Raw genomic sequence first — 26,402 nt, 5'->3', positions numbered from 1 at the left:
CCTGTGTGGGGGAAATCTATGAATTTATGAACTGCCTCAGAACATTACAGATCAATATGCACGGTTGACTCTGTGCTCTGCTGTACAGTTGAGTACAGGAAAATATACCTACACTTAATGCATGGAATAGAAAAACCCATACGACATGGATTAGCAGCATACCGGTATAGGTGCTTGGACTGCTATAGGCCAGCCCGGGCCCAATCCGTTCAACGCACGCACGCACGCACACACACGCAAAATGCACAAGCACACAACTAAATTCTTCCACAGACACAATGTTACTAAAGCTGCATACACAAGTGTACAGACACACAGACGCACACACACACACATGAATGCTCAAAATGGTTCAAGGTGATGAAGATCTAAGTGAAAAAGTGATCTATTGTTTTGAATTATGTGAAATGTGTTTAAAATAACACTCTCAGTCCAACATGGTTTCTCTGCTGCTCTTCTGCTGTGACTGTCTCTCTTTCTCCATCTCTCTCTGTAGGTACTCTGGGTTTTTTTCCTACACTGCAGGCTTATATTCAGAAACAATGCCTTCGCATTAAACCTCGTCTCTGTAATACAATGACTTGTCTTGGATGTAAACCTCTTGACTGCTGATCTGAACCGTTTTCCCAGGACACACACATGCACTCACGCACGGAAACACAAACACAACACACACACACACACACACACACACACACACACACACACACACACACACACACACACACACACACACACACACACACACATGCGGTCCGTGTGCGTGCACCCACCAATGATTGCACAGGCTCAGACACAAAGAGTCACTCACACACACACAGAACAAAATTCATAAGAATGAGTAATCTCACACACACACACACACACACACACACTCTTCTTGCTGTGGGAAGCATGGTCGTCGCTGTAGTGATTGTTTCCTCTAAACAGATTAACTTGTCTCATCATCCTCATGTCATTGAATAACAGCCAAGTTGGCACACGGTGCCAGCCCGCGTGCACGCAACACACACAATATAACACACACACACACACACACACACACACATGCACACGCACATGCACACACACACACACACACACGCACACGCACACGCTCACGCTCACGCTCACGCACACGCACACGCACACACACATGCCAGCCTGTGTGCACACAACACACACACATAACACACACACACACACAAGAACACACACTGCTACCGGCTTGCATACGCCGCCGCCCCCAGCGCCTATAGTACGCAATACACACTTTCAGCACGCATACACTTCAACCCGTGGGTTTTCTGTTTGCTCTCTCTCTCTCTTTACCGACAGAACCACGTTGGCAACCATTGTCAACGACTACAAGAAATGCTTAAAATAACATGATTGACGTTGTGTAGAGAAGTAGACCACCTCCTCCTACCGTGCTACTTATATTGTATTAACATACTGTACTCTACCATACAGATTGGTTAAAGTACCCTTTAACCCATTTTGAGCGGGAACCCCTTTTGGTGTTTCACTTAATGTCATACTTTAGCTATGAGCTTGTAGATCTGCTATTTTTGAAAAATCGTGGAAATGTGGCGCAAATCTTTGAATATATATTCTTTCAGAGCGAGCGTTTTTAACTCAAATCTTTGCTTCTGCGGGGGGCGGGGGGGGTCCCTGGAACAACATGTTTTGAGAAGGGGTCGGCGGGCAAATACACATGATTCTGGGGGTCCTTGACATGAAATATTGAGCACCACTGATATAGAAACATGGGTTTTTCAGAAAAGTGTAATAATTTCGACGTCAGGCCTAAATGGCTTAATTCACTAAAATAAGTGCCGCGCATGTGTGCACACTCAACGTGCCTATAGCCGAGAGAGACCCTCTGGGAGATGGATCGCTGAGGTGGAGCCCAACACCTCCCATCAGCTCCCATGCAGTACTTATACCACACCCTTAGTTACCCAGGCCTTAGTTACCAGGCCTTAGTTACCCAGGCCTTAGTTACCAGGCCTTAGTTACCAGGCCTTAGTTACCCAGGCCTTAGTTACCACACGCTTGGTTAGTTGGTTACCCAGGCTGTGCCACTCATTCTATTTTTCGACTCTAGTTTTCGATGCCCAGGATCGAACTCAGAATCCCATGAGTGTCTGCCAAGGACAGACTCTGGATAAGTCCGTAATAGTAATTCTACTGGATTCATGGACGGTATACAATCCAATCACACTTAAGTAAAGGCTAATTGTGTGTGTGTGTGTGTGTGTGTGTGTGTGTGTGTGTGTGTGTGTGTGTGTGTGTGTGTGTGTGTGTGTGTGTGTGTGTGTGTGTGTGTGTGTGTGTGTGTGTGTGTGTGTGTGTGTGTGTGTGTGTGTGTGTGTGTGTACCAGGTGTGTTGTGACGGAGTGTTGTACAACAGAAGTTTCCATCATCGTTGCTGTGAGGGGCGGTACCTGCCCTCAGATAACTCCTCCCACTATGTGTGTTGTGGAGGTAAACTCCTCCCACCTCTGCCGGGTCACCAGTGCTGTGCAGGACACTACGTTCCTGTGGAAAGCGGTAAGTGAGACATACTCCAGTATGACGCTCTCTGGGGTCCATTTAGAACCCCCTCAGGCCAGGCTCAGGGAACCCTGGGGGTCCTGGACTTACGTTTATAAACGTAGCTAGGCTATTTATGCCAAATACGCGTAGACAAAGCGTAGACAACCGTTTAATCCATAAATGAACGCGCCGACCGCCGACCGTCTTTTGGCATTGCTCCGGGTATAGTAGGCTATAGCCCTCCTCCGTCACCACCAGCGATGCCATTTCTAAATCCAGCTCCGTTGAGCCTCCGTTATAACCCGGTTTTCAAAGCGCCGTATCTCCAACGGTTAGAGAGCTGTCCATGGTGGTCCATGTACCACATTGAGTTGCTCACGTTGCAGCGCATGAGGCGTTCTTCCCGGTTGGGGCTGGGATTGCTTTTGAGCCAGACGGGAACGCGCTGGGCCGCTGACTATCACTGCACGCGTTCACGTAGGAAACATAGCGTTCACGTATGAAACATAGCGTTCACGTAGGAAACATAGCGTTCACCTATGAAACATAGCGTTCACGTATGAAACATAGCGTTCACGTAGGAAACATAGCGTTCACCTATGAAACATAGCGTTCACGTATGAAACATAGCGTTCACCTATGAAACATAGCGTTCACCTATGAAACATAGCGTTCACGTATGAAACATAGCGTTCACCTATGAAACATAGCGTTCACGTATGAAACATAGCGTTCACGTAGGAAACATAGCGTTCACCTATGAAACATAGCGTTCACGTATGAAACATGCGTTCACGTATGAAACATAGCGTTCACGTATGAAACATAGCGTTCACGTATGAAACATAGCGTTCATGTATGAAACATATAAGCGTTCATGTGTCATCTGCCCATACCGTTGAACGTGCACAATGCATATAGTGCTGGCTCGAGCTGCAATACCAAATTCGGCCACTAGTCCATTTCGCCTCAGGGTTTCCTCAAGGTTTCCTCAGACAGAGTTGGGCAAGACAGCTTTCTCTGTCAGTGGCCCAACTTCATGGAATGAACTCCAAAACTGAGCTCCCCATGGCATCCTTCGGTCAGTTCAAAGCAACGCTTCAGAACATTTCTCACCGTGATTGCTCCTGGTTGTTCCTTTGTAATTTATCCTGATTCATAATGTTGTGTTGGATGTATTGTTTTTTTACTGTATTTTGTGTATTGTAACCTCGGCTACATTGAAAATGAGGGCTTGCCCTCAACTGTATTTCTGAGTATACATTCAATTCAATTTGATGATGATGATGATGATTATAATTGGCAGTGTTCTTGTCGAACGGCATCGGTTAAAGGAAACGCTATTGAGCCATTGGGCATTCTTCAGAGAGCGTCTGACAGAGCCCTGCATGACCTCAGATCATTATCCTATATAACCAAACCTTTGCCTAAATGTATAACCACCATGTACTAAACAAAACATGATCCAAAACATATAGCCATGTAGTAACGGTACGTTACTAGTAATTTAAATCACAGTGAAATGAACGCTCCCGGTGCAGTGTGAAGGTTTTCCATTCGTTCTTGCATGTCCCCGACCAGGTGAGCATTGCTGTCCAGACTCCTCTGGGGGACACGTGTCGGCGGTGGGTCCGGGGGACGGCTGCTGCGCGGGCGTCCCCTACGCCCAGCGAGGGGGCCAGCTCTGCTGCGCGGGGGCCCTGCTGGACGGCTACAGGGCCCAGTGCTGTGACGGCCGACCGGTGGACCACACGCTGGTCTGCTGTGGGAACGCGGAGAGGGGGACGATGCACACACGCGCTCCAGGTAAAAAACACACAAACACATGCACCCGCTCGCGCGTGCGTGCGCACGCACGCACACACACGTGTAGGAGTTTGAGAATTAAGGGGGCGATCACTGAGACACTAGGGGCACCGGTGGCCGAACGGTTTGCGGAGCGGTCTTGATATCGAAAGGTCGCTAGTTCGTATCCCCGGACCGGCACGTTAAAAAATTACCACCGCTGAAGTGCCCTTGAGCAAGGCATTGAACCTCTACCATGAAATGTTCTATGAGCAGGGCTTGGCTGTAAACAAGTTCTTGAGCTTAGTCCAGTTACCCTGCAGGGTAAACATAGTACCTTTCCTTTCCTTACACATCACTAGGAGAAACGTGTCACCATTATGTGACCAAATTTGACTGAGGGAGACTGCCATTGTATTTTTTGAATTTTCGTCATATATGAAAGCAGGGAATCATAGCTTCAAATTGACATATTGGTTGTTCAGTTTGACCCACCCGTTTTGGAGATACATGTTTAAGCATTTATTTCACATGTCGATTTCAGCTCTGACACTTATTTCAGACATGCTCTAGTATGTGAAGAGTCTGCCTGTGATATTAACTAAGAAAACCTTTTCTCCTCTGGTGAAAAGCTGGAATTTGCGCGATGGCAGGCTCTCAATCAAATCTGGTCACATATTTACTGTTCATATTGTACAGTGCACATGGCATGCACTCCTCTTGCACTGCATGTCGTGTTTTTCCAGTGTTTTTTCAACGTGGGAACCCATCGTCAAGAAAAAAACAGCGCACTGTAATCTTTTTAATTAGCGTAGCTCGGAACGTTTAAATATTCTCAACTTTTCAGTGCAAAGCACAGAGCTGATCACCACTGATCACAATCCAAGAGCGCCGTATAGTGGTAGTACTGGCCGCTCAAATAATGCTTTAGATTTAAACCACTGTTTGCCAAGACGTTTCTGACGCGGCACCCTATTATAATAGAATATACAGTACATGCAGTACAATCCTTTAGGAATTAATCTATCTGCATTTCTATATAACAGCTTGAATCCCAGCATCCATATGCCAAACATTGCTCATCTACAAGCTTGTATAGGTTGACTATAGCTATAGTTGACTAAAGCCTATATATGAATTAATTCCCCTACAGTGTGTTTGTCCAAGAGAAGTTAAACAGTCCCGCGAAGTTGTTTGTAAAAATGTCCCTTTGTCTGAGAGTTCAGATCGGAGAGGGGGGGAGGGGGGGGGGGGGGGGGGGTAGAGGAACGTGCTCTTCTCTTTTGGGGTCGTCTCCCTTCTACCTCACCCACAGAGCACCTGCACACGCACAGATGGGACTGTGTGTGTGTGTGTGTGTGTGTGTGTGTGTGTGTGTGTCATTAGACATCTTTGTCATGGCAGATGATGATGAAACAGGGTGGGGGGTTAGCACCGTTGAGGGCGCTGCCAAGCACACAGCAGGACACACACGCACACACGCACGCACACACACACACACACACACACACACACACACACACAACGCAGTTCCTCAGTCACATGCATACACATATATGCACACGTATAGACATCTCACAGACACACACGCACACACACCGCAGTCCCTCTGTCGCATGCATACACATATACATGCACACGTACATCACACACACACACACACACACACAGAGTCAACAGGGTGCTCTCCGCAGGGTTTGCATATAGTGTTGAGTGCCAGACAGAAAGACTTGGTCTCTATTCATCACATAAACAATGGACCCATATGGACATTAAACTGTCCACACACACACACACACACACACACACACACACACACACACACACACACACACGCACGAGCACACAGCTCCCTAGAATAACCCACAGAAACTTTCTTTATAGTTTTAACCACCTTCATCTCTCTCCTATATTTAAATGTCCTCTATTGATGACGTCGCAGATTACAGCTGTCCACCTTCACTTCTAATATCGCACGACTGCCCCCGCGTGTGTGTGTGCGTGCGTGCGTGCGTGCCTCTCTCCATTCTTCCACGTGAGCAGGCTGAGTCTCCATCCTTCATCTCAGGGAGACCTCCCAGGGAGTGCATATGCTCCTCTCTGCTCCTCCTCCTCCTCTGTCATCTTCCTCATTACTTGTCTTCCACACACTGCATCCTCCCTCCTCCTCCTCCTCCCTCCTCCTCCTCTTCCTCCTCCTCTTCCTCCTCCTCTCCATCACTTCATCACACACCCCCCCCCCCCTCCTTCTCATCCACTCATCAGTCATTAGCGTTAGCTTCCCCATTGAGAACATATGGTATGATGGATCACAGGGCTAGCGGCGCTAGCCAGGCTAAGGGCCATTTGCCGGGTGCAGCTCACTGTCGGGGTCCCAGGGCCGCGAGCGTGCGCACACGCACGTCATGCACACACACACACAGACACACGCGCGCGCACGCACGCACACGCACAGCTACACCTATTACAGGATGGGCTACTTAACCTTGGCAGCAGATCTATCTAAGGTTTCAACCAGAGGAACTGTAACGGACGGACGGAAGGAAGGAAGGAAGGAAGGAAGGAAGGAAGGAAGGGAGGGAGGGAGGGAGGGAGGGAGGGAGGGAGGGAGGGGGGAAGGGAGGGAGGGAGGGAGGGAGGGAGGGAGGGAGGGAGGGGGGGAGGGAGGGAGGGAGGGAGGAAAAGTTAAATAAAGTGACACTTTGAATGAATTAACAACTCATTCCCTGCCAATAATGAAACACTGTCTGTCCTATTATTGCTGCCAGGATTCACAGAGTTTTTCACTAACCTCTGAAAAGTCACATCATAATTATAATGCACACATTCTGCACACGGTTGGTCTCAAAAGGTGCGCATGCGTCTACTGCAGCTCCAAAATAAAATAACATTGGTGTGATAAAGGCAAGAAAGAAAGAAAGAAAGAAAGAAAGAAAGAAAGAAAGAAAGACGGAAAGAAGGAAAAAGCAAGAGAGAGGAAAATAAAGAGAAAGAAAGTGAGTGAATGAAACACTTGCTCAGAAATACTTCTTCAACCGCCTTTATTGCGCCACCTAAATCATTCACAAAAACCAAATAAAATGTTTACAGAAACGACACACATGAAACCACTGAGAACCAAGGGTTCACACCCACACAATATGAAATTATCACGTCTACAAGAAGAACAAAAAACTCAAATAGAAAGAAAGAACGAAAGAAAGAAAGAAAGAAAGAAAGAAAGAAAGAAAGCCTTCTAGGTGAATGAGTAGAATGGCGTGTGCGTGCCGTGCGTGCACGGTGCATCAGATGAAAGGTGTGTGAAGGGTATCCCATCATACTGCAGGGTCTGATGGAGCAGGTTCTGTTGATGTGATTATATGTCCCTGAAGAGCCATCTATCACACATTACCATCCACGCTGTCAACAACCATACACACACACTGCAGGACGCCGCAATGCTGGGAGACAGCAGCCCTGGCGCACGCAACACACGCACGCACACACACACACACACACACACACACACACATGCACACACGCACGCACGCACGCACACACACACGCAGACACGCACAGAAGGATTGTGTGTACGTATATATACAAATTTACAAGTACATGCATATGCATGATACAGACACATGCACATATTCACTGACTTGAACACACACATTTAGACAAGCAGATGCATCCAAAAGTATATGCACACACTGCCGCTGCATTCGCGCACGCACACACACACACACACACACACACACACACACACACACGTAAATGCATGCTGTGAGCAGGGCGGTTGGCAGACAGTGTAAATGAGTTTAAATAGAATCACCGTGTTAAAGTCTCTGATGGATCATTTTTGGTCCAAGAAAGCGCACGCCCGTGTAACAGCCAAACATTAAAGACCAGACTGAATGGGCTGGCTCTGTCTGTCTGTCTGTCTGTCTGTCTGTATGTCTGTCTGTCTGTCTGTCTGTCTGTCTGTCTGTCTGTCTGTCTGTCTGTCTGTCTGTCTGTCTGTCTGTCTGTCTGTCTGTCTGTCTGTCTGTCTGTCTGTCTGTCTGTCTGTCTGTCTGTCTGTCTGTCTGTCTGTCTGTCTGTCTGTCTGTCTGTCTGTCTGTCTGTCTGTCTGTCTGTCTGTCTGTCTGTCTGTCTGTCTGTCTGTCTGTCTGTCTGTCTGTCTGTCTGTCTGTCTGTCTGTCTGTCTGTCTGTCTGTCTGTCTGTCTATCTATATTAATAATGGCCGTCTTCATGTACATACAGTACAGGTCAGGTTCTCCTTTATTAATCCTCCCATCCCTATACCGAACTACGTGTTTTGCGAGGTTTCAAGCTTTCGGAGCCCTGCCCGGAGTGACCACCATTGAGAAGAAACTGCTTAACTTGAGCGCTCAAGTTATACTAACATGATCGTATATAAGCAGTTATTTTTATTCTCTTTATTTCTCTCAGTGCAGGCCACTCTGGGGCTCCGTAAAAAATGTATTGGATACAGCGGCTCCTCATTCACTGTTCTCTGTGCAGGTTGCAGGTCCAATGTTTCAAACTAAAATCTCAGCGTGCACTTTGATCACTGACGTCTGTCACTTCAGATGTTTAAGCCAGCAGCAGTGCATGCATGCGTGCGTGCATGCGTGCGTGGCTGTGTGTGTGTGCGTGTGTGCGTGCGTGTGTGCGTGCGGCCTCTCGTTGCTCTCTAACCCTCTCTAACTCCCTGGTCTCACAGTGTGAGCACCTCTCACACGTCTCCTTAAAGTGTGCACTGCTTTACCGCACCTCCCTCTCTCTCTCTCTCTATCTCTCTCTCTCTCTCTCGCTTTCGTCTCGCAGTGTGCTCTCTCCTAATCGTTTCTCCCTCACACTTTTTTCTTTTTAAAGTGAGTGTGTGTCTTAAAATGTGTGCATGCCTTTAACTCTTCCCGTCTCTCTCTCTCTCTCTCTCTCTCTCTCTCTCTCTCTCTCTCTCTCTCTCTCTCTCTCTCTCTCTCTCTCTCTCAATCCCCCTGCTCTCTCTCCCTCCATCTCTGCCCGGCAGGCCCCCGTAGTACAGACGTTCAAGGACAAATCTGAATATCCCTTTTCACCGTTTAAGCGTTAAAAGCGTGTGTGTGTGTGTGTGTGTGTGTGTGTGTGGGTGTTATCTTAGCGCTGGCCGTGACATCATCAGAGTGCCTGATGAAAATGGTTGTGATGATGCGAAAAGGAGGAAGAGGGGGGAAAAAAAAGGAGGGGTGGAAAAAGTAATAATCAAATATGTTTTCCAAGGGCACGGCGACCATTCGCTGGAGGGAAATTATCCCTAGTAGTTAAGCTCACTGCTCCGAGCCTGGCCGAGTTTACATTGTGTGCGTGTGTGTGTGTGTGTGTGTGTGTGTGTGTGTGTGTGTGTGTGTGTGTGTGTGTGTGTGTGTGTGTGTGTGTGTGTGTGTGTGTGTGTGTGTGTGTGTGTGTGTGTGTGTGTGTGTGTGTGTGTGTGTGTGTGTGTGTGTGTGCGCGTGTGCGTGTGCGTGATGTGCGTGTGTCGGCTTCATGTGCACATGCACGCTTTGGCGTGCTTATGCCTATACACTATATTGCATGTGTGTGCATATGCTTTACTGGGCACCTGTGGTTTAGTGTGTGTGTGTACGTGCATGCCCACATTTCAATTGGTCAGCCTTATAGTGTGTTTGCATCAGTGTGTATGGTGCTCGCACTCGCACTCGGACGCACACACACACACACAAAAGGCAGCCCGTAATCTCACTGTCTTTTGCCAATGGCTTGAAGGAGAAGTCGTGTGTGTGTGTGTGTGTGTGTGTGTGTGTGTGTGTGTGCCAAAACCTAGCCTACTCATCAGTAATGGGCAGCGAATGGCCGCCAGTAGTGTGTTCCAAACGTCTGTCGTGTTCATGTGTTTACCAAGGTTTACATTGATTATACTGACTCATAGCAACGTGTGTGTGTGCACGCACGTGCGTGCCAGTTCAGTTGAATCAGTGTTGCTAAAGGCAAGACCGCACAGCCCAGGGAAATATGTCCGCTAGCTAACGTTAGCTTAGCTACAGCAGTAGTAACATTTGACAATGTTTATAATTTATCCATATCTACTGTATATACAGTATAGGGTTGCAGTCCCCCCCCCCCCAGAGCCATCTAATAGAAGAGTTACGATATAGAGGAAGCGGAAACCGAGCGCTGTTCATACAGCCTGAACTGAGACAAGCTGGAGTTGGAAATACATTGTTTTCAACGAGGGCGGTGCAAATAAGAGCCATTTTAAGCATGTGTGCAACATGACAACTGTTTTAAAGTATTCTACAGTAACAACTACAGTCTCTTTAATGTTTATGTTGTACTATTACTACAAAACAATTTAAAATAAAGGGATTTAAGATCATTAAAGATGGGCTGTTGCCTGAGTCCACTGCATCTCTGCCTATACTTCCGGTCCAGGACTTGTCCCAGTTGGTTGTCCCCATTCTCAATAGAGGTCTATGTAGGAGAGACGCCATTGGACTGAAGCCCCATGAAGTGAACGCAGTTTACGTAACTATGTCTTTAAGGCTCTGGTCCCGCCCCCTTTCAGAATGATGAGAGCACCAGGAAATAATTACACAATCGTTTTTCCCATAGACGTTTCTAAAAGTATTTATCTAAAGGAATTTAAGCCTCGGACAAATCATGAGAATAAACACATTTTTTTGGGGCCGAACAAATAATTAGAAAGAAGAAAAACTCAAAAAGATTGTTGTACCCTGCCCTTTTTTTATTTCACGTGCACACACGCACACACACACACACACACACACACACACGCCCGCACACGCGCACTCACACACACACACACACACACACACACACAGCCCATAATGGGTGTGTTCTTGCTTGCCAAAACCTACTCATCAGTGATTGGCTGCAAATGGCCGCCAGAAGTGCGTTCCAAACTTCTGTCTTGTTCACGTGTTTGTTTATGAAGGTTTACTTACTGTAGGACTCATACCATCTTTTTCTGAATGAGGTTGCCTTGTCTGATTGTTCTTCCTCTTTTATCTCTTACAGTCTTTCTTCACTTTCTTCATAATTTTGTTTATTTCTAAATGCCGGGTAAATATATCAGAATCAAACTTTATTGTCACATCGCATTACAAGTAACATGGGTGAAGTTCTTGGTTGGCTCATCATTGCAGTTAACCCATGTTGGGCGGGGAACCCCCTTTGGTGTTTTAAACATTACGTTATAATTTAGCTATTGAAAAATAGTGTGTTGCGCTACGAGCTTGTAGGTCTGCTATGCTATGTCCCTTCCTAACATTTTAGTCTAGTTTTTATTTGTTGACGAAATTGTCAGTATATTTAGTCTTATAGTTTTAGTCGTCGTAGCTTAGTTTTCATTTAGTTTCCATTTAGTTTTCGTCGGTGGAAAAAGGTAGTTGACGAACACTTTTCGTCATAGTTTTAGTCGAGGAAAACAACACTGGTTGTGGGCATAGTTGCTAGAACATGGAGAACAGCCGATAACAAACCTATACACTGCTTTGTAAACCATAATGTCACTTTAGTTACTACTAGATTTGTATCATTTCTACAAAACATACATTAACCACTTCAGCCCCATTTGAAAATAGCAGATCTATATACAAGCTTGTAGATCTGCTACTTTCGAAAGATTGTTTGACTTTTGAAAACTTGAAAATCCTGCATAATGAGTACTTTTACTTTTTGGTACTTCAAGTACATTTTGATGCCAATACATTTTGTACTTTTACTAAAGTTTTGAATTCCGGAACTTTTACTTGTAACAGATTATTTCTGTATTGCAGTATTGATATACTTTTAGTAAAGAATTAAAGTAAAGAATTTGAGTACTTTTTCCACCACTCTGCCTGTCTGTCTGTCCCATCCTCTTCCTGTCTGTCTCTTGGTTACTGTACATGGACCTGTCTGTCTCTCAGTTACTGACTGTACATGGACCTGTCTGTCTCTCAGTTACTGTACATGGACCTGTCTGTCTCTCAGTTACTGTACATGGACAGCTGCTGGCTGTGTTTCACTCGTTGGTGATTCCCTGTGGAGCAGTGAAGATATAACTGCTACCCCAGCACTTCCATGCACGCACGCACGCACGCACGCACACACGCACGCACGCACGCACATTCACTTTTGTTCATGCAATAATATACTTGCAAACACGCGTCATAACAGAACACCTGAACACGCGTCATAACAGAACACCTGAACACGCGTCATAACAGAACACCTGAACACGCGTCATAACAGAACACCTGAACACGCGTCATAACAGAACACCTGAACACGCACAGCGCTGGTTGTGTTAAGTAGAAGACAGGAGGATGACCGGAACACTGTGGACCAGGAGGGGGGGCGGGGGGGGGGGGGGGGGGGGGGGGGCTTTGCGTGCGTGTGCGTGCGCGTGCACCTGTGTGTGTGTTTGCACGAGTGTGCATGAATGAGTCCCGTGGGGAACACTATGCTCTCCGTGAGAAAGTCAATCCAATGTGATTTCATCTCCGGACATGGCATATAGTTTGGCCCCAACGGAACACAGAGTACACCCAGCCTTCCTGCAGTGTGTGTGTGTGTGTGTGTGTGTGGGGGGGGGGGGGGGGGGGGGGGGGGGTGTTGCAATTGTGAACAATAGAATGCAGAGCACACGGAAATAAAGTGAGAAACATTTAGTGAAATTCTCTGACGGCATCGTAATTCAACACTGGACACAAGTTCAGTAGTTCACAGTTGTTATTCTGTGACTTTGAAAAACGTGTGTGTGCGTGCGACCGTGCGTGCGTGCGTACATCCTTGTTTGAACACAGCTTGTGTTTGATTGTGTAATGGTACATTTGCACCTTCCTCTATACGTACGTGTGTGTGTGTGTGTGTGTGTGTGTGTGTGTGTGTGTGTGTGTGTGTGTGTGTGTGTGTGTGTGTGTGTGTGTGTGTGTGTGTGTGTGTGTGTGTGTGTGTGTGTGTGTGTGTGTGTGTGTGTGTGTGTGTGTGTGTGTGTGCGCGTGCACTTGCGTACATCCGCTTGTGTTTGATTGTGTAGCGGTACATTTGCACCTTCCTCTATACGTGTGTGTGTGTGTGTGTGTGTGTGTGTGTGTGTGTGTGTGTGTGTGTGTGTGTGTGTGTGTGTGTGTGCGTGCGTGCGTGCGTTTGCGCGTATGCGTGTGTGTGTGTGTGTGTGTGTGAGCTGCGCACACGCGTGCTCGTGCCTTTGCTCGCTCCATACCCCCTTGTAATATATTCAGGTATTTAAAAGTGTTTGGTTTGTTTAAAGTTGCTCTCCTAGAGAGCAGGATAACTCTAATCCACCACACACATTTTTATCAGTCCTCCATTGGCGTGGCTAAATATTGACTTATCATTAAGTGGAATGACTGAAGCTCTAATAATAATTCCCGTTGTCTAAGCACCTTGTGTTGACGCTATGCTCCTGATGCTATTAACCAATGTATGCAAATCCACCGCAAATCTGAAGATTAGGCCCCGAGCATTCTGCAGAGACACACACAGGGAAAACAAGAGCCTTGTTAACACGCATGCATGGACCTGGATGCACGCGCACACTCGCATGCACGCACACACACAACATGATGGCATACAGAGGATAAGTGGAAGAGGAAATGAGAGGTGCGTGTTACATGTTAACACACACAGGAACATGTATGCACACACACACACACATACGTAAAGCTTACAAAGAGGGATTGGATTTCTGCTGAAGAGCTGATAGGAAAAGTAGTGAAGTTGATCTGTAGAACAGTAAACAGAGAGAGGGAGATGGTAGGGGAAAGTAGAGAGAGGCAAAGATAAATAGGAATGGGACAGACTGATGTGATGATAGAGGGATACATTGAGATACTGTAGAAATGGAGAAAGGCATTAGAGTATCTGAGTAGAAATGCGGAAGAGTCTGAAGTTTCCGTTCGCTTTAGGAGGATCAAAAATGCAACAGGAGGAAATACAAGAAACGGGAATTAAGGGGGGATGGAGAACAGAGAGAGAGAGAGGATGCGTGCATGCGTGTCGCGTGTTCACGTGCGCGCGCGTGTGCACAAAACCATGTAAACGGCAGAGAACAGAGTGATGAATGTACAGAAGATGGGAGGAGGGGAGGAGGGGAGAGAGAGAGAGAGAGAGAGAAGCTATTTTGGAAAAGTGTTGAGCTGTTTATTTGCGCGTCATTGAAGCTGAAGTAAGTCGCTGAGGGACTTGGCCACCAAGCCCTGACTCTGGAACAGCTGTAGCGCTAAGTGAGTTAGAAACCGTCACACTGCCTTCATGTCACACACACACATGCACGGCATGCACACACACACAGGTGCGCACACGCACATGCATCTTTCCTGTCACGCCGAGCCATGATGGATGCTTTTGATGCTGGAATTGTTGATGCCGTTGTGTTTGTGGCCCTTAAGTGAAATGAGGGTTTAACTTAATAGCATTTTATCAGTGAAGGAATGAAGGCTGATTAGAGACATTAAACAATCATTCATCACTTCAACTAGCTGCAGCGTAGAATTAAAGGGTTGTCCGACAGGGAGCCGATGGATCTGCAGATGTGAGTCTAGGTTTGACTAGATATTGCTGACCACGAGTTACCACCAGGGCTGTAAGTCATGCATGGGTTGCAGCCGTATTAACGTACAAGCCAACTGTTATAAAGTATTGTGCAGTAACAACTAAAGTCTCTTTAATGTTTATGTTGTACTATTACGACAAAACAATCTAAAATAAAGGGATTTAAGCTGGGCTGTAGGAGAGCTGTTATTGGACTGGCCCCTGAAGTGAACGCAGTTAGCGTAACTCTTCTATATCTAAGGCTCTGGTGGCTCCTATGGTCAGAAGTGAAAGTAACTGTGTATATCTAAGGCTCTGGTGGCTCCTATGGTCAGAAGTGAAAGTAACTGTGTATATCTAAGGCTCTGGTGGCTCCTATGGTCAGAAGTGAAAGTAACTGTATATATCTAAGGCTCTGGTGGCTCCTATGGTCAGAAGTGAAAGTAACTGTCTATATCTAAGGCTCTGGTGGCTCCTATGGTCAGAAGTGAAAGTAACTGTCTATATCTAAGGCTCTGGTGGCTCCTATGGTCAGAAGTGAAAGTAACTGTCTATATCTAAGGCTCTGGTGGCTCCTATGGTCAGAAGTGAAAGTAACTGTGTATATCTAAGGCTCTGGTGGCTCCTATGGTCAGAAGTGAAAGTAACTGTCTATATCTAAGGCTCTGGTGGCTCCTATGGTCAGAAGTGAAAGTAACTGTGTATATCTAAGGCTCTGGTGGCTCCTATGGTCAGAAGTGAAAGTAACTGTCTATATCTAAGGCTCTGGTGGCTCCTATGGTCAGAAGTGAAAGTTGGGCCACCCGGTTTTTAGAGCTGGTCCATGCAGTCTAACTTCTAAAAGAGGGGAGCGGGGAAAAAACAGAAAATTAGTGCATGTATTACTCTGTTTCAACTTAATCATTACGCTAAAATATGTATCTGAAAACATTATAGGCTAGAAATAAGCCACATATCAGTAAACTGGTACAGCTGGCCGACTATCTGACTTGTAAACGAACACTCCATGCGTCCTGCGTGTAGCATATAGCTACCGTCCCATCGCCTGAAGGGATGCAACGCTCTGATTGGTTCAGAAACTTCAGAGCAGCGTTTCATGCTGAAACCGGCTGAAACTTCAAAATATAATGCTCACCATTTACACCTTACAGTACAAAAAGTGAAAGTAGGCTACTAATTGAATATGTCCAAAATGTATATGAGCATATGTATGAGTTAAAAATGTTTATTTATTTTCAATTAGCTGGAATATGTTATATATTCCAGCTATTTGAATAGGGCTGAAGTGGTTAGCGTGTTGTAATAAAAATTAAAATAAATCTGCAAAACAGTTTTCAAATAACTGTAATGTCAAGCAGTAGAGCTTCTGAGATGTAGTGGAGTGGAAGTAAAAATAGTGAAAATTGTAATTACTGAAAAAAGAAAAAAAAGAAAAACTCAAAATTGTACTTGAGTACATTTACCACACTGCCTCCGTGTTTACCTGGTTTAGAAGAGGTCCTGTAAATTGAACTAAGTTCTAAACAGGGAGACCTCTGTCCTGGTCTTGACTCCAGAACTAAGTTCTAAACAGGGAGACCTCTGTCCTGGTCTTGACTCCAGAACTAAGTTCTAAACAGGGAGACCTCTGTCCTGGTCTTGACTCCAGAACTAAGTTCTAAACAGGGAGACCTCTGTCCTGGTCTTCACTCCAGAACTAAGTTCTAAACAGGGAGACCTCTGTCCTGGTCTTGACTCCAGAACTAAGTTCTAAACAGGGAGACCTCTGTCCTGGTCTTGACTCCAGAACTAAGTTCTAAACAGGGAGACCTCTGTCCTGGTCTTGACTCCAAAACTAAGTCTAAACAGGGAGACCTCTGTCCTGGTCTTGACTCCAAAACTAAGTCTAAACAGGGAGACCTCTGTCCTGGTCTTCACTCCAGAACTAAGTTCTAAACAGGGAGACCTCTGTCCTGGTCTTGACTCCAGGACTAAGTAATAAATAAAGAATTTGAAACTAGACACAGTAGACAGTCACCAGAATAAAGATATGCAGTCCATCCATATTCAACACAACAATCTTATACGTAGTATTTGCCAGAAAGTTCAACAGCAGTCTGAGAGCCTTTCAACTCAACATTAATCCCCAACTTGCACGCGCGTGCGTGCGACTGTCAACACTGTGTGTGTGTGTGTGTGTGTGTGTGTGTGTGTGTGTGTGTGTGTGTGTGTGTGTGTGTGTGTGTGTGTGTGTGTGTGTGTGTGTGTGTGTGTGTGTGTGTGTGTGTGTGTGTGCGTGTGTGCGCGTGTATATACATCTATGTGTGTATCTGCTATACCTGTATGTCTGTGCCTGTAATAGCTTCTCTGCCTCAGGTATTAAGAACAGTTTGATTTGTTGATGTCTAAAAGCGTATTTACATTTGAAATGGCAAAGGTATCTGAGAAATGGGCAATATTTGATATTTAGCTGCTAAACATTTCCAGTGAGAAGGGAGATATACTGCATGGGTATTTAAAATGTCACCTTGCTGCAGAAGGTGAAGTACACTCAGTCTCACGTCAGCTGTCACTGTCAAAGATGGCAGCTCTGCAGAAAACACGAGGAGAGGAGAGGAGAGAGGAGAGGAGAGGAGAGGAGAGGAGAGGAGAGGAGAGGAGAGGAGAGGAGAGGAGAGGAGAGGAGAGGAGAGGAGAGGAGAGGAGAGGAGAGGAGAGGAGAGGAGAGGAGAGGAGAGGAGAGGAGAGGAGAGGAGAGGAGAGGAGAGGAGAGGAGAGGAGAGGAGAGGAACACCCTCCCCATGCAGATTCAACATAAATTGGCTAAATATCAAAGAATTGCAAGTGTAAAAAAAAAGGTCAAATGTGTGAACAAAAGTTACAATGAAGAGTTGAAATATAGAAAGAATGAAGGAGAGAAAGTGTGTGACTGCAGACTGTTGTAGGGAACAGTGTTGATTTAGACGAAAACTAAATAAAAACTGATGACTAAAACTAAGACTTAATATACTGACAATTTCGTCAACAAATAAAAACCAGACTAAAAGGTTAGGAAGGGACTAGTGGACAAGAGATCCAGTATAAGTCATTTTACAATTAGTTGCATGCTGAAAATAGCCGATCTACAACGCGTCGCGATGCGTTGTGGGCTTGTAGATCAGCTATTTTCAGCAAAGTGAAAAAAACCAGTCGTTACGACGGCATCAAGGCCCGCCAAAATACATTTTGTTCGACTAAATCAACTGTAGATTACCACTAAAACACTCCGGTGACTAGTGAAATGTGACTATGAAAACTAAATGAAAACTATTCAAGAGACTGCGACTGAAACTTGAAATCAAAATATGCTGCCAAAGACAACACTGGTGGAGAAACTCCGGCCAGCGGTTTTAATAACCCCCTCCCATCTCCAGGTCTGGTCTGCTGTGGTCTGGAGTACATGGACTCCTCTACCTCCCTCTGCTGCCTTGACCATGATGGATATCCCACAATGCACCCTGCCGGCAACGCCACGGTTGCACTCCGGTGCTGCGGGTCAAAGGTCATACGCCAGGAAGAGGAATGCTGCAACGGCATTGGCTATGACCCCCGACGACACGTCTGCGCCGACCGTCCCACGCCTGGACTGTCGACGCCGGTGCGTGTGCGTGTGTGTGTGTGTGTGTGTGTGTGTGTGTGTGTTAGTTATATTTCTCTAAACTGCTAGATTAACCATGAACACATAATACCTTTAAGTTCTGTTGCTTTGTTTCTCTCTCTCTCTCTCTCGCGTGCACACACACACACACACACACACACACAGTGTCACATTAGAAATGGAGGATCTGAGCCACCTTCCATTCATCAGCCAGGGTCATGTGGCGTCTGTGTGTTCCTAACTCAGCATGTCTCTCCTACACACACACACACAGACACACACACACACACACACACACACACACAAAGCTGTGTGCACACACACACTGGGACAAAGACGGGAGAGGATCTCTCATTAGCTCTAATGATGTCATTAAGGCCATCCATACCACACACACACACACACACACACACACACACCATAAACCGCATGCACAGTGGATATATTGTATGTATGTGTGACACAGCAGTAAGCAGAGAAATTATATAACTATGAATCATATAAACATTAATTAACCCGCAAAGTTTAGATAAGTTGAAGATCCTCCTCCAGGATGTCTATAGAAGTTCTATGTAATCACATCTCACTTCTCAAAGACCATTTTACAGTCTTATATCATGTAATGTCACGTCTACTGTGCTTTGAAAGGTCTTACATAAAATACACGTTATGTAATGTATTGTATTTGGTGTAATAATATTAGACAATATTATATTGTTGGGCTCAGTATGATCCAACATCTTTGAGGAGAATATACCGTAACTGTTTATTTTGTCACTCTGTCTCTGTCTCTGTCTCTGTCTCTGTCTCTGTCTCTGTCTCTCTCTCTCTCTCTCTCTCTCCCTCTCTCTCTCTCTCTCCCCCCCTGCCTCCCTCCCTCCCTCCCTCCATAGCCTCAGTGTCTCCGGGCAGCTCTGTGTCCAGTGTCCTCTGTCTCCACGGCGTTCTGTGGCTCCTGCGACGTGGACCCGTCCCAGTCGGCGTGCACGTGGGTGCTGAGCACCGACGCCGGGGACACAAACACTTCACCGACATCGTCTCCTCCTCCTGCGACTGCCGTGCACGGTGCACGCCGGGCGGCAATTACGCACACTCCTCTGTCATCTGAGGGAGGAGGTGTGTGTGCCTCTCCCGAGGAGGTGGTGTACAGTGGAGACGCCAACACACACACATACACAGGTACTGCGCGTGTGTGTGTGTGCGTGTGTGTGTGTGTGTGTGCGTGTGTGAGCGTGCGTGTGCGTGTGTGTTTAGTATTATCTGAGCTGCAAATTATATTTGTGTACACAGTAAAATCCTCATTGCTAATTTAATTCTGAGAGTATATAAAAAGGTACCACAGGGACTCGTAAGCGTTCAATAAGGGACCATTTACACATACTCTCAGGGCCCTATCTCTAACTACGGCGCCAGTCATTTCCACGCCCATGCACCCATCTGTGCTACCCTGCATGAACGTGTTGGTCTTAAAATTAGGTGTGGTCAGGCACATTGTTGCCGCATATCACTCAGGCAGATGACTATTTCTGAGAGACTCTTCTTTGGAATAATATTAAGCTTAGAAGTGTCTCTGAGTGTCTTTCAGCCCCGCACAGATGAGGAAAAGTGAGTGACATAGAAAGAGAGTGCGGGAGTATACAGTGTTTTTGCCGATAATTATGATCAAAGACCATTTGGACTTTGAAATAATGTTCAAGGATATTTCTTTCTTTGAAAAAGACAAAAGGTCCACTTCATTGTTTCCACTTGACGTTTTCGACCAGCAGAGATTTTTTTATATTATTTTCCATCTCTCTCCTGACATCATGGTCTCGCTTTGGGGCGTTGTTTGGCTGTTCTGGGGATTCCAGAAGATGAGGAGACTCTCAGCGGTACCTCCTTTCTTGTCTTGCTGCACGTACTGTAAATGGTTGCGCACTTTAACTTTATGCATTAGCACAGGGGTTTTCAACTGGTTTTGATCCAGGGACCACCATTCTGACTAGCAGCAGCCTGGGGACCACCACTGTTGTGTCGGGTGGGTTCATCGTAGATCTACGATGGACCCACCCGACACAATAGTGGTGGGGCATTCATGCACCATGGGTTAAGATTGTTTTTGTTTTCTTCTTACTTGTTACTCACTAATCACACTATCACAGGCTACATTCATGAGCTGGACAAAAAAAAACTATATTTCAAAGTATTTTATTATCAAAAGTTTTACTAAAGTGTTTTTTACTTGTACTAAGCAGTACTCAAAATAAGTCTCAAAATAATAATCCATTTCAGTTAATCACCCAAACACTGAAGACACATTTGATACTTGTGCATTTGACAGTCACAGTAGGTTTGTTTCTGACAACCCCCCCCCCCACACACACACACACACACACACACACACACACACAGAATATATATCTTTATTATATTTTTTTATTTTTATTATTATTCTATTTTAATAATCTTCTCTTTATTTTAACCAACCTACAACCTGCACTACATTTTACTAGGGCCTTATACAGTACCTTTCTAACATACAGAGGGAACTGTTCATTGTGTACCGTCACTTTAAAAGCGTAATGTATACATCATCGTACGACGGTGTCATGCACGAAAAATAGCCAATCTACAAGCTCACACCGGGGCTCCACCGGGCGCGTTGCGCCTCCGTCGTGTGCGTCAAAAAACAAACCGGCCAACCGGGGCAATTTTAATGCAGTCACGCAACGCAACACAACGTGGGCAGTGGAGCCACCCTTCATTGATTAAAACTGACGGGCCCGGTGGAGCCCGCACCTGGTTGCATCGCGTTGTGAGCTTGTAGCTCTGCCTTTTCGGCAACGATAGACTGAGAAGTTGCACATTGAATAGTGAATACGTCACGTATTATGTGAGACTATTCAATCGATCCGCGGCAGATATTATAACTCTATGGCAGGGAGATTTGACTTTCAAAAAACGTATTATTATGAATTGAATGAATAATTTATGGCAACGTCTTACCATGCTTGCCTTGGGCAGCAAGCACGGTAAGCATGCATGTGTTGGGCTTTTTTTTTTGTTTATTTGACACCTTGAGCACTTATTATTATTTACAAACAAGTAAAAAGAGTGCAAATAAGTCTTATATTATATATTAGAAAGGTAAAAAAAAAGTAAAGAAAAAAAAGGCAAAAATATAACTTTTCTGAATGCCTGGCTGCGGACCACCAGCAGTACCTCCGCGGACCACCAGGGGGCCGCGGACCACCGGTTGAAAACCCCTGCATTAGCAGATCGGCAGCAGCCGTTCGCATCTCCAACTTGCCAAATCTGACATTTGAAAATAAATGCAATAAGTGCAGTTGCACCTGGCTCTCATCCACCTGAACCCTATCATTCGTATTCTAGGGGGTGACACTTCGACACATTTGGGGGTTTCTCTGGTTTTGGACGGTAGAGAGAAAACAAGCTGTATCAAAGCTATACGGCCGCTGCTTTGAAAACCAGTCCTAATATTCTGTCCTAATACATTCACTGAATCTAGTCACCAGGGACTCATCAGAGTTATAAGAGTTCACATGTTTTTTATGACCCATTGTTTGAGCCAAACCGGCGTTAAACGTGATTTGTGGAGCTTCCTCTGTAGTTGTTTGTGGTCTTTAATGTTTTTGAAGTAGTTTGACAGGTACAGTACATGGGTGACTGTATAGTTTTATAGAGTCTACAATGTAGAATGTAGATCATGCCCATTTTAAGTTGCTGTACTCTGTACATCTACCCTGAGCCATCCCACCGTATCAAAATGAGTAGGGGTTAAATTAGTTGTAGGTGTGAGGCCAAGCCAGCTAGCCTGACCAGAAGGCCTTTGTGGCGTGGTACCATGAGGCACATGCATAGTTGAAATTACTGCTTTTTTTAGTATACTTTAGTTGCCATTTGGAAAAATGTACCTCTAGAATACAACCCAGGTATAGGTAATTTCCTCTTTTCTTGTGATAACATTGTCACCCACTTTGACTGTGACGCCATATCGGCCTTGCAGAGGTTTCTTTTGCACCCAAAGAACGGATTCAGTTTTACCCAGGTGTAATGATAGTTTGTTATCAGTAAGCCAGGTGCGGATTTGACCAAGTTCAGAGATAATGGTTTTTTCAACGAATTACAATGAGTTGTAATTCATTATGTCATGTCGTTTACATATAGGAACAGTAAAGTCCCTGTACTATGCTTCCGTGTGGAACGCCACAGCTAACTGGGAAGGGCGGACGCAGAGTTCCGTTCACCCCCAACACCTGTTCTCTCCCCTCCAGATAGGATTGCATCCAGTTGCACTGATGTGCTATCAAAACCTGCTTTAACTCTTTTTTCCCGACGCTTGGTGGCGTCCCAGGTCCGTATATATACGTACCCCGACGTATACTCCGTCTATATAATGGTTGAGGCCTACGGAAGCTTTTAACATTGGTCCGGTTCCTATAGCAACGCCCCACCGTTCCGACTATGGGATTGCAAATAAAATCACAATGCAAACCAGTTGAAAGGAGGATTTTCAAACCTCGATAAGTCGGACTCCAGGATCGCTGTCCTCGGTGGATCTTCTGCCATCCACATTTCGGATTTAATTTGTGCCTTTGTACCGCGACACTGCCGCCATGTAAAAGCTTCTGACGAAAGTGTGTGCTTGTTCCAATGTGTAGCGAGTGTGTGTGTGGGGGCGGGCAGGCAAACATATTTGAAAGTGAACGCGTATGCTGGCACTGGGGTTTATGCTAACAGCTAGCTGATAGAGTTAAGCTTTTCAATCAATATAGAGAAATGTTGAATAGAGGAAAGAAGCGCTGCCGTGGTAATTGTGAACTGAAAACAGGTGCTCGTTGGCGAGGGTTTAAATAAAACATGAAAAGATAAAAAGAGGTCCAAGGCTCTCTGTTCCAGTCAAGTGAAAAAAGCCTTCATTATAACGGCATGGCAAAGTGAATTAAAATAGACCAACGTGTTTCGGCTACAAGCCTTCGTCAGGGTCCCCAATATAGAGAAATGTACTGTGTCAAATGACTTTTGGAGGTCCAGCATGACCATGCCGCATTATTTGTTACTTTTCAACCTGTTCATATATATTTTTTGGAGATAGAACTAAGAATAGAAATAGGGTGGCCGTTGCTGCGGTCTAATTGGCTTGGTTTTTGCACAGAGGGGATAGTTTGGAATGTTGCGGTATACGCGCCCCTGGTTGATGGAGAGGTTCATTATGTGGGCAATGATTGCAGCAAAGGAGAGTCTCTGAGATATTTGGAGGGGATATATTGTCATGGCCAGTGGCCTGTTCTGTAACTTCTGTTGTAGAGCGCTCAATCTTTTAAACACATCATTAGTTAATGGTCACCATGGGGAGTTTAAAATAATCTTTGCGTACACCTGGTTTTCTGTATAATGCTTGGATGTGCTTTACACCATAACGTCCAGAGTGAGAGGGCAGTATTTGAACCAGTGCTGAGGCTATGGTTGTGAAGATGATGTTTAAGACTCGCATGGCTGAAGTAAAGCCAGCTACCACACAAGCTGACTAAAGGTTTAATTATTTGTTTTTTCCTGCAATGTTATTGGCTACTGTCTCCAGAGACTTTGACACCTGGCTTCAACCCCCCAGCGGGGTAGAGCCATTGTTTTTTGAGTGGTGCAACCACTCCTACAACCAGCAATGTCCGTGTTGGTCATGCACCTATGTGTGTTGGTATGTGTTGGTCATGCACCTATGTGTGTTGGTATGTGTTGGTCATGCACCTATGTGTGTTGGTATGTGTTGGTCATGCACCTATGTGTGTTGGTATGTGTTGGTCATGCACCTATGTGTGTTGGTATGTGTTGGTCATGCACCTATGTGTGTTGGTATGTGTTGGTCATGCACCTATGTGACGTTAATGAGCACCAGTATGTACCAGTAGGGGCCAGTAGGGGTGCTGTAGTACTGCACTGTTGCCTGCTAATGAGAGAGAGAGAGAGAGAGAGAGAGAGGGGGGGGGGGGGGGGGGGGGTTTCACCACTCGGTGATTTTTAAATGTAACATTGGTCTGTCTGGAGGTGGGAAGAAGGGGGGGCAGGGGTCATTTTGACCGAAAACCAATAGGCATGCAGGGATGGTATATAATTATGCTGGAAATACATAATATGTTTTTCCAATATTTGATGTTTATCATAATATGATAAACATCATCATCAAATATTACTCAATAAATGTAAAAATATAATAAGAACAGAGGAACCCAAAAATATTACGATACGGATGGCGATACGGATGACCTGACGAATAAGATGTAACTGAAACATCGAAACGTTGTTTTTTTCACTTGCACCCTGATAATAAAATAAGGACTTAAACTGTCTGAGTTTAGGGTTGTGAGATCCTACATCAGTGTATAGCATTCGGCAAGCTCTGACTTTGCGAGCTTAAGAGAAACTTTAGTCTCTTGACTTTCATAGCAAATCAGCAGCATGTCCAAAAAAATACATCTATGGCTCCGAGCGGGCTTTAACCCCGATGGTCCTCATGGGAGGCAAGCTATTTAATGCTGCTAGGAATTTGGTTTTGAAGGTGAGCCGTGTCTATTGAACCTATGTGTACTCTTGGGTTCATTGGACCAGTCCAGCTCCTCCAGTTTGTGATTAACCCGTTTAGTCCTGAATCCTCCAGTTTTCTGAAATAAATATTTTCATTTCACGATTTTTCAAAAATAGCAGACCTACAAGCTCGTAGCGTGCCACTCGGTGGCGCGCTATGAGCTTGTAGATTTGCTATTTTTCAATAGCTAATTTATAACACTAGCCCTTACCCGTTGTGAGATATTTGCGCCCTGGGTGCGTTTTTGCATTTTTAATTCACTAATAAATTCATTATTAATCATTAATGTGTCAAATCGAAAAAAGGGCTTTGTGAAGACCTCCATATTATTATGGTCAATGCCTGTGTGAAAAAGTGGGAGTGATTGGTGCAGGCAGTGTGGAGCTATGACAGTGTTTCTGACACACAGACAGACTGACACACAGACAGACACACACACAGACATTGGCTGAATTATAGTATGATATGATATGATATGATGATGATAATGTTTAAAACACCAAAAGGGGTTCCCGCGCAAAATGGGTTAAAGGCATCACTAGAGTAGTTTTTAGATGTGACTGTTTTGTGCGGTTATGTGTGCCATGTAACTATAGCAATATTTAAGTTGAACATGCCCCCCCCCACCCCCCCCACCCCCCCCCCCAGGTAATAGTGCCACGTGCATTAGAATGTGTGCCACCTTGCAATATAGATTGCAAGCTACTATAAAATAGTTAACCCATTCAGGGAGGGAACCCCTTTTGGTGTTTTAACTAAGCATTATGTTATACTTTTATACTTTAGCTATTGAATAATAGCAGATCTACAAGCTCATAGCGTGGCACCGAGTGCCACGCTATGAGCTTGTAGGTCTGCTATTTTTGAAAGATTGTGAAAATGTGGCGCAAATCTATATATTCTTTCAGCACTTTTTAACTCAAAGCTTTGCTTCTGGGGGGGTCCCTGCAGGAACCACATATTTTCAGATGGGGGTCGGCGGCCAATTACCTTATATTTGACATAAAAATGTTTGAGAACCACTGACATAGATTTTAAAGATGGAGTGCCACAATTTTTGTATTTTTCCAGTTTTCCATGTGTCTATGAGGTGACAGTACTTCATTAGACACCCTGGAGTCGTTTTTATGTGCAATGGTGTATTAACTTTGTATTTAGGGTTTCTTCCTGGAGGCTGAACCCTTGACAGTCAAACGGGCCAATAAACAGTAATATAGTGACACCACACTATCAGCCCCTCCCCTAACCCCTCCCCCTTTATCATACAACTACAGCTGTGGGTGCGGCTTCAGTTCAAGTGGATCACCACCCATCACCACCCACCAGGCAAACCAGGCACACTTAATGAACTGGTGGGC

At 45.3% G+C, this 26,402-nt stretch overlaps 1 protein-coding gene across 1 annotated transcript in view; it reads left to right on the top strand.

The window, feature by feature from the left end:
* Positions 1-26,402, top strand: part of ush2a (Usher syndrome 2A (autosomal recessive, mild)) — a gene marked incomplete at both ends in the record, with an annotated part of 385,038 nt that overhangs the window by 248,985 nt on the left and 109,651 nt on the right. Inside the window, 4 exon segments of the mRNA XM_083759320.1 lie at positions 2,396-2,535; positions 4,102-4,326; positions 18,241-18,464; positions 19,358-19,643. Of these exon segments, the coding sequence (XP_083615446.1) occupies positions 2,396-2,535; positions 4,102-4,326; positions 18,241-18,464; positions 19,358-19,643 (875 nt within the window).

The sequence above is a fragment of the Protomyctophum parallelum genome (genome assembly GCF_964188405.1).
Source record: "Protomyctophum parallelum genome assembly, chromosome: 2".
Classification (NCBI taxonomy): domain Eukaryota; kingdom Metazoa; phylum Chordata; class Actinopteri; order Myctophiformes; family Myctophidae; genus Protomyctophum; species Protomyctophum parallelum.
This window is presented reverse-complemented; position numbering and strand designations above follow the sequence as displayed.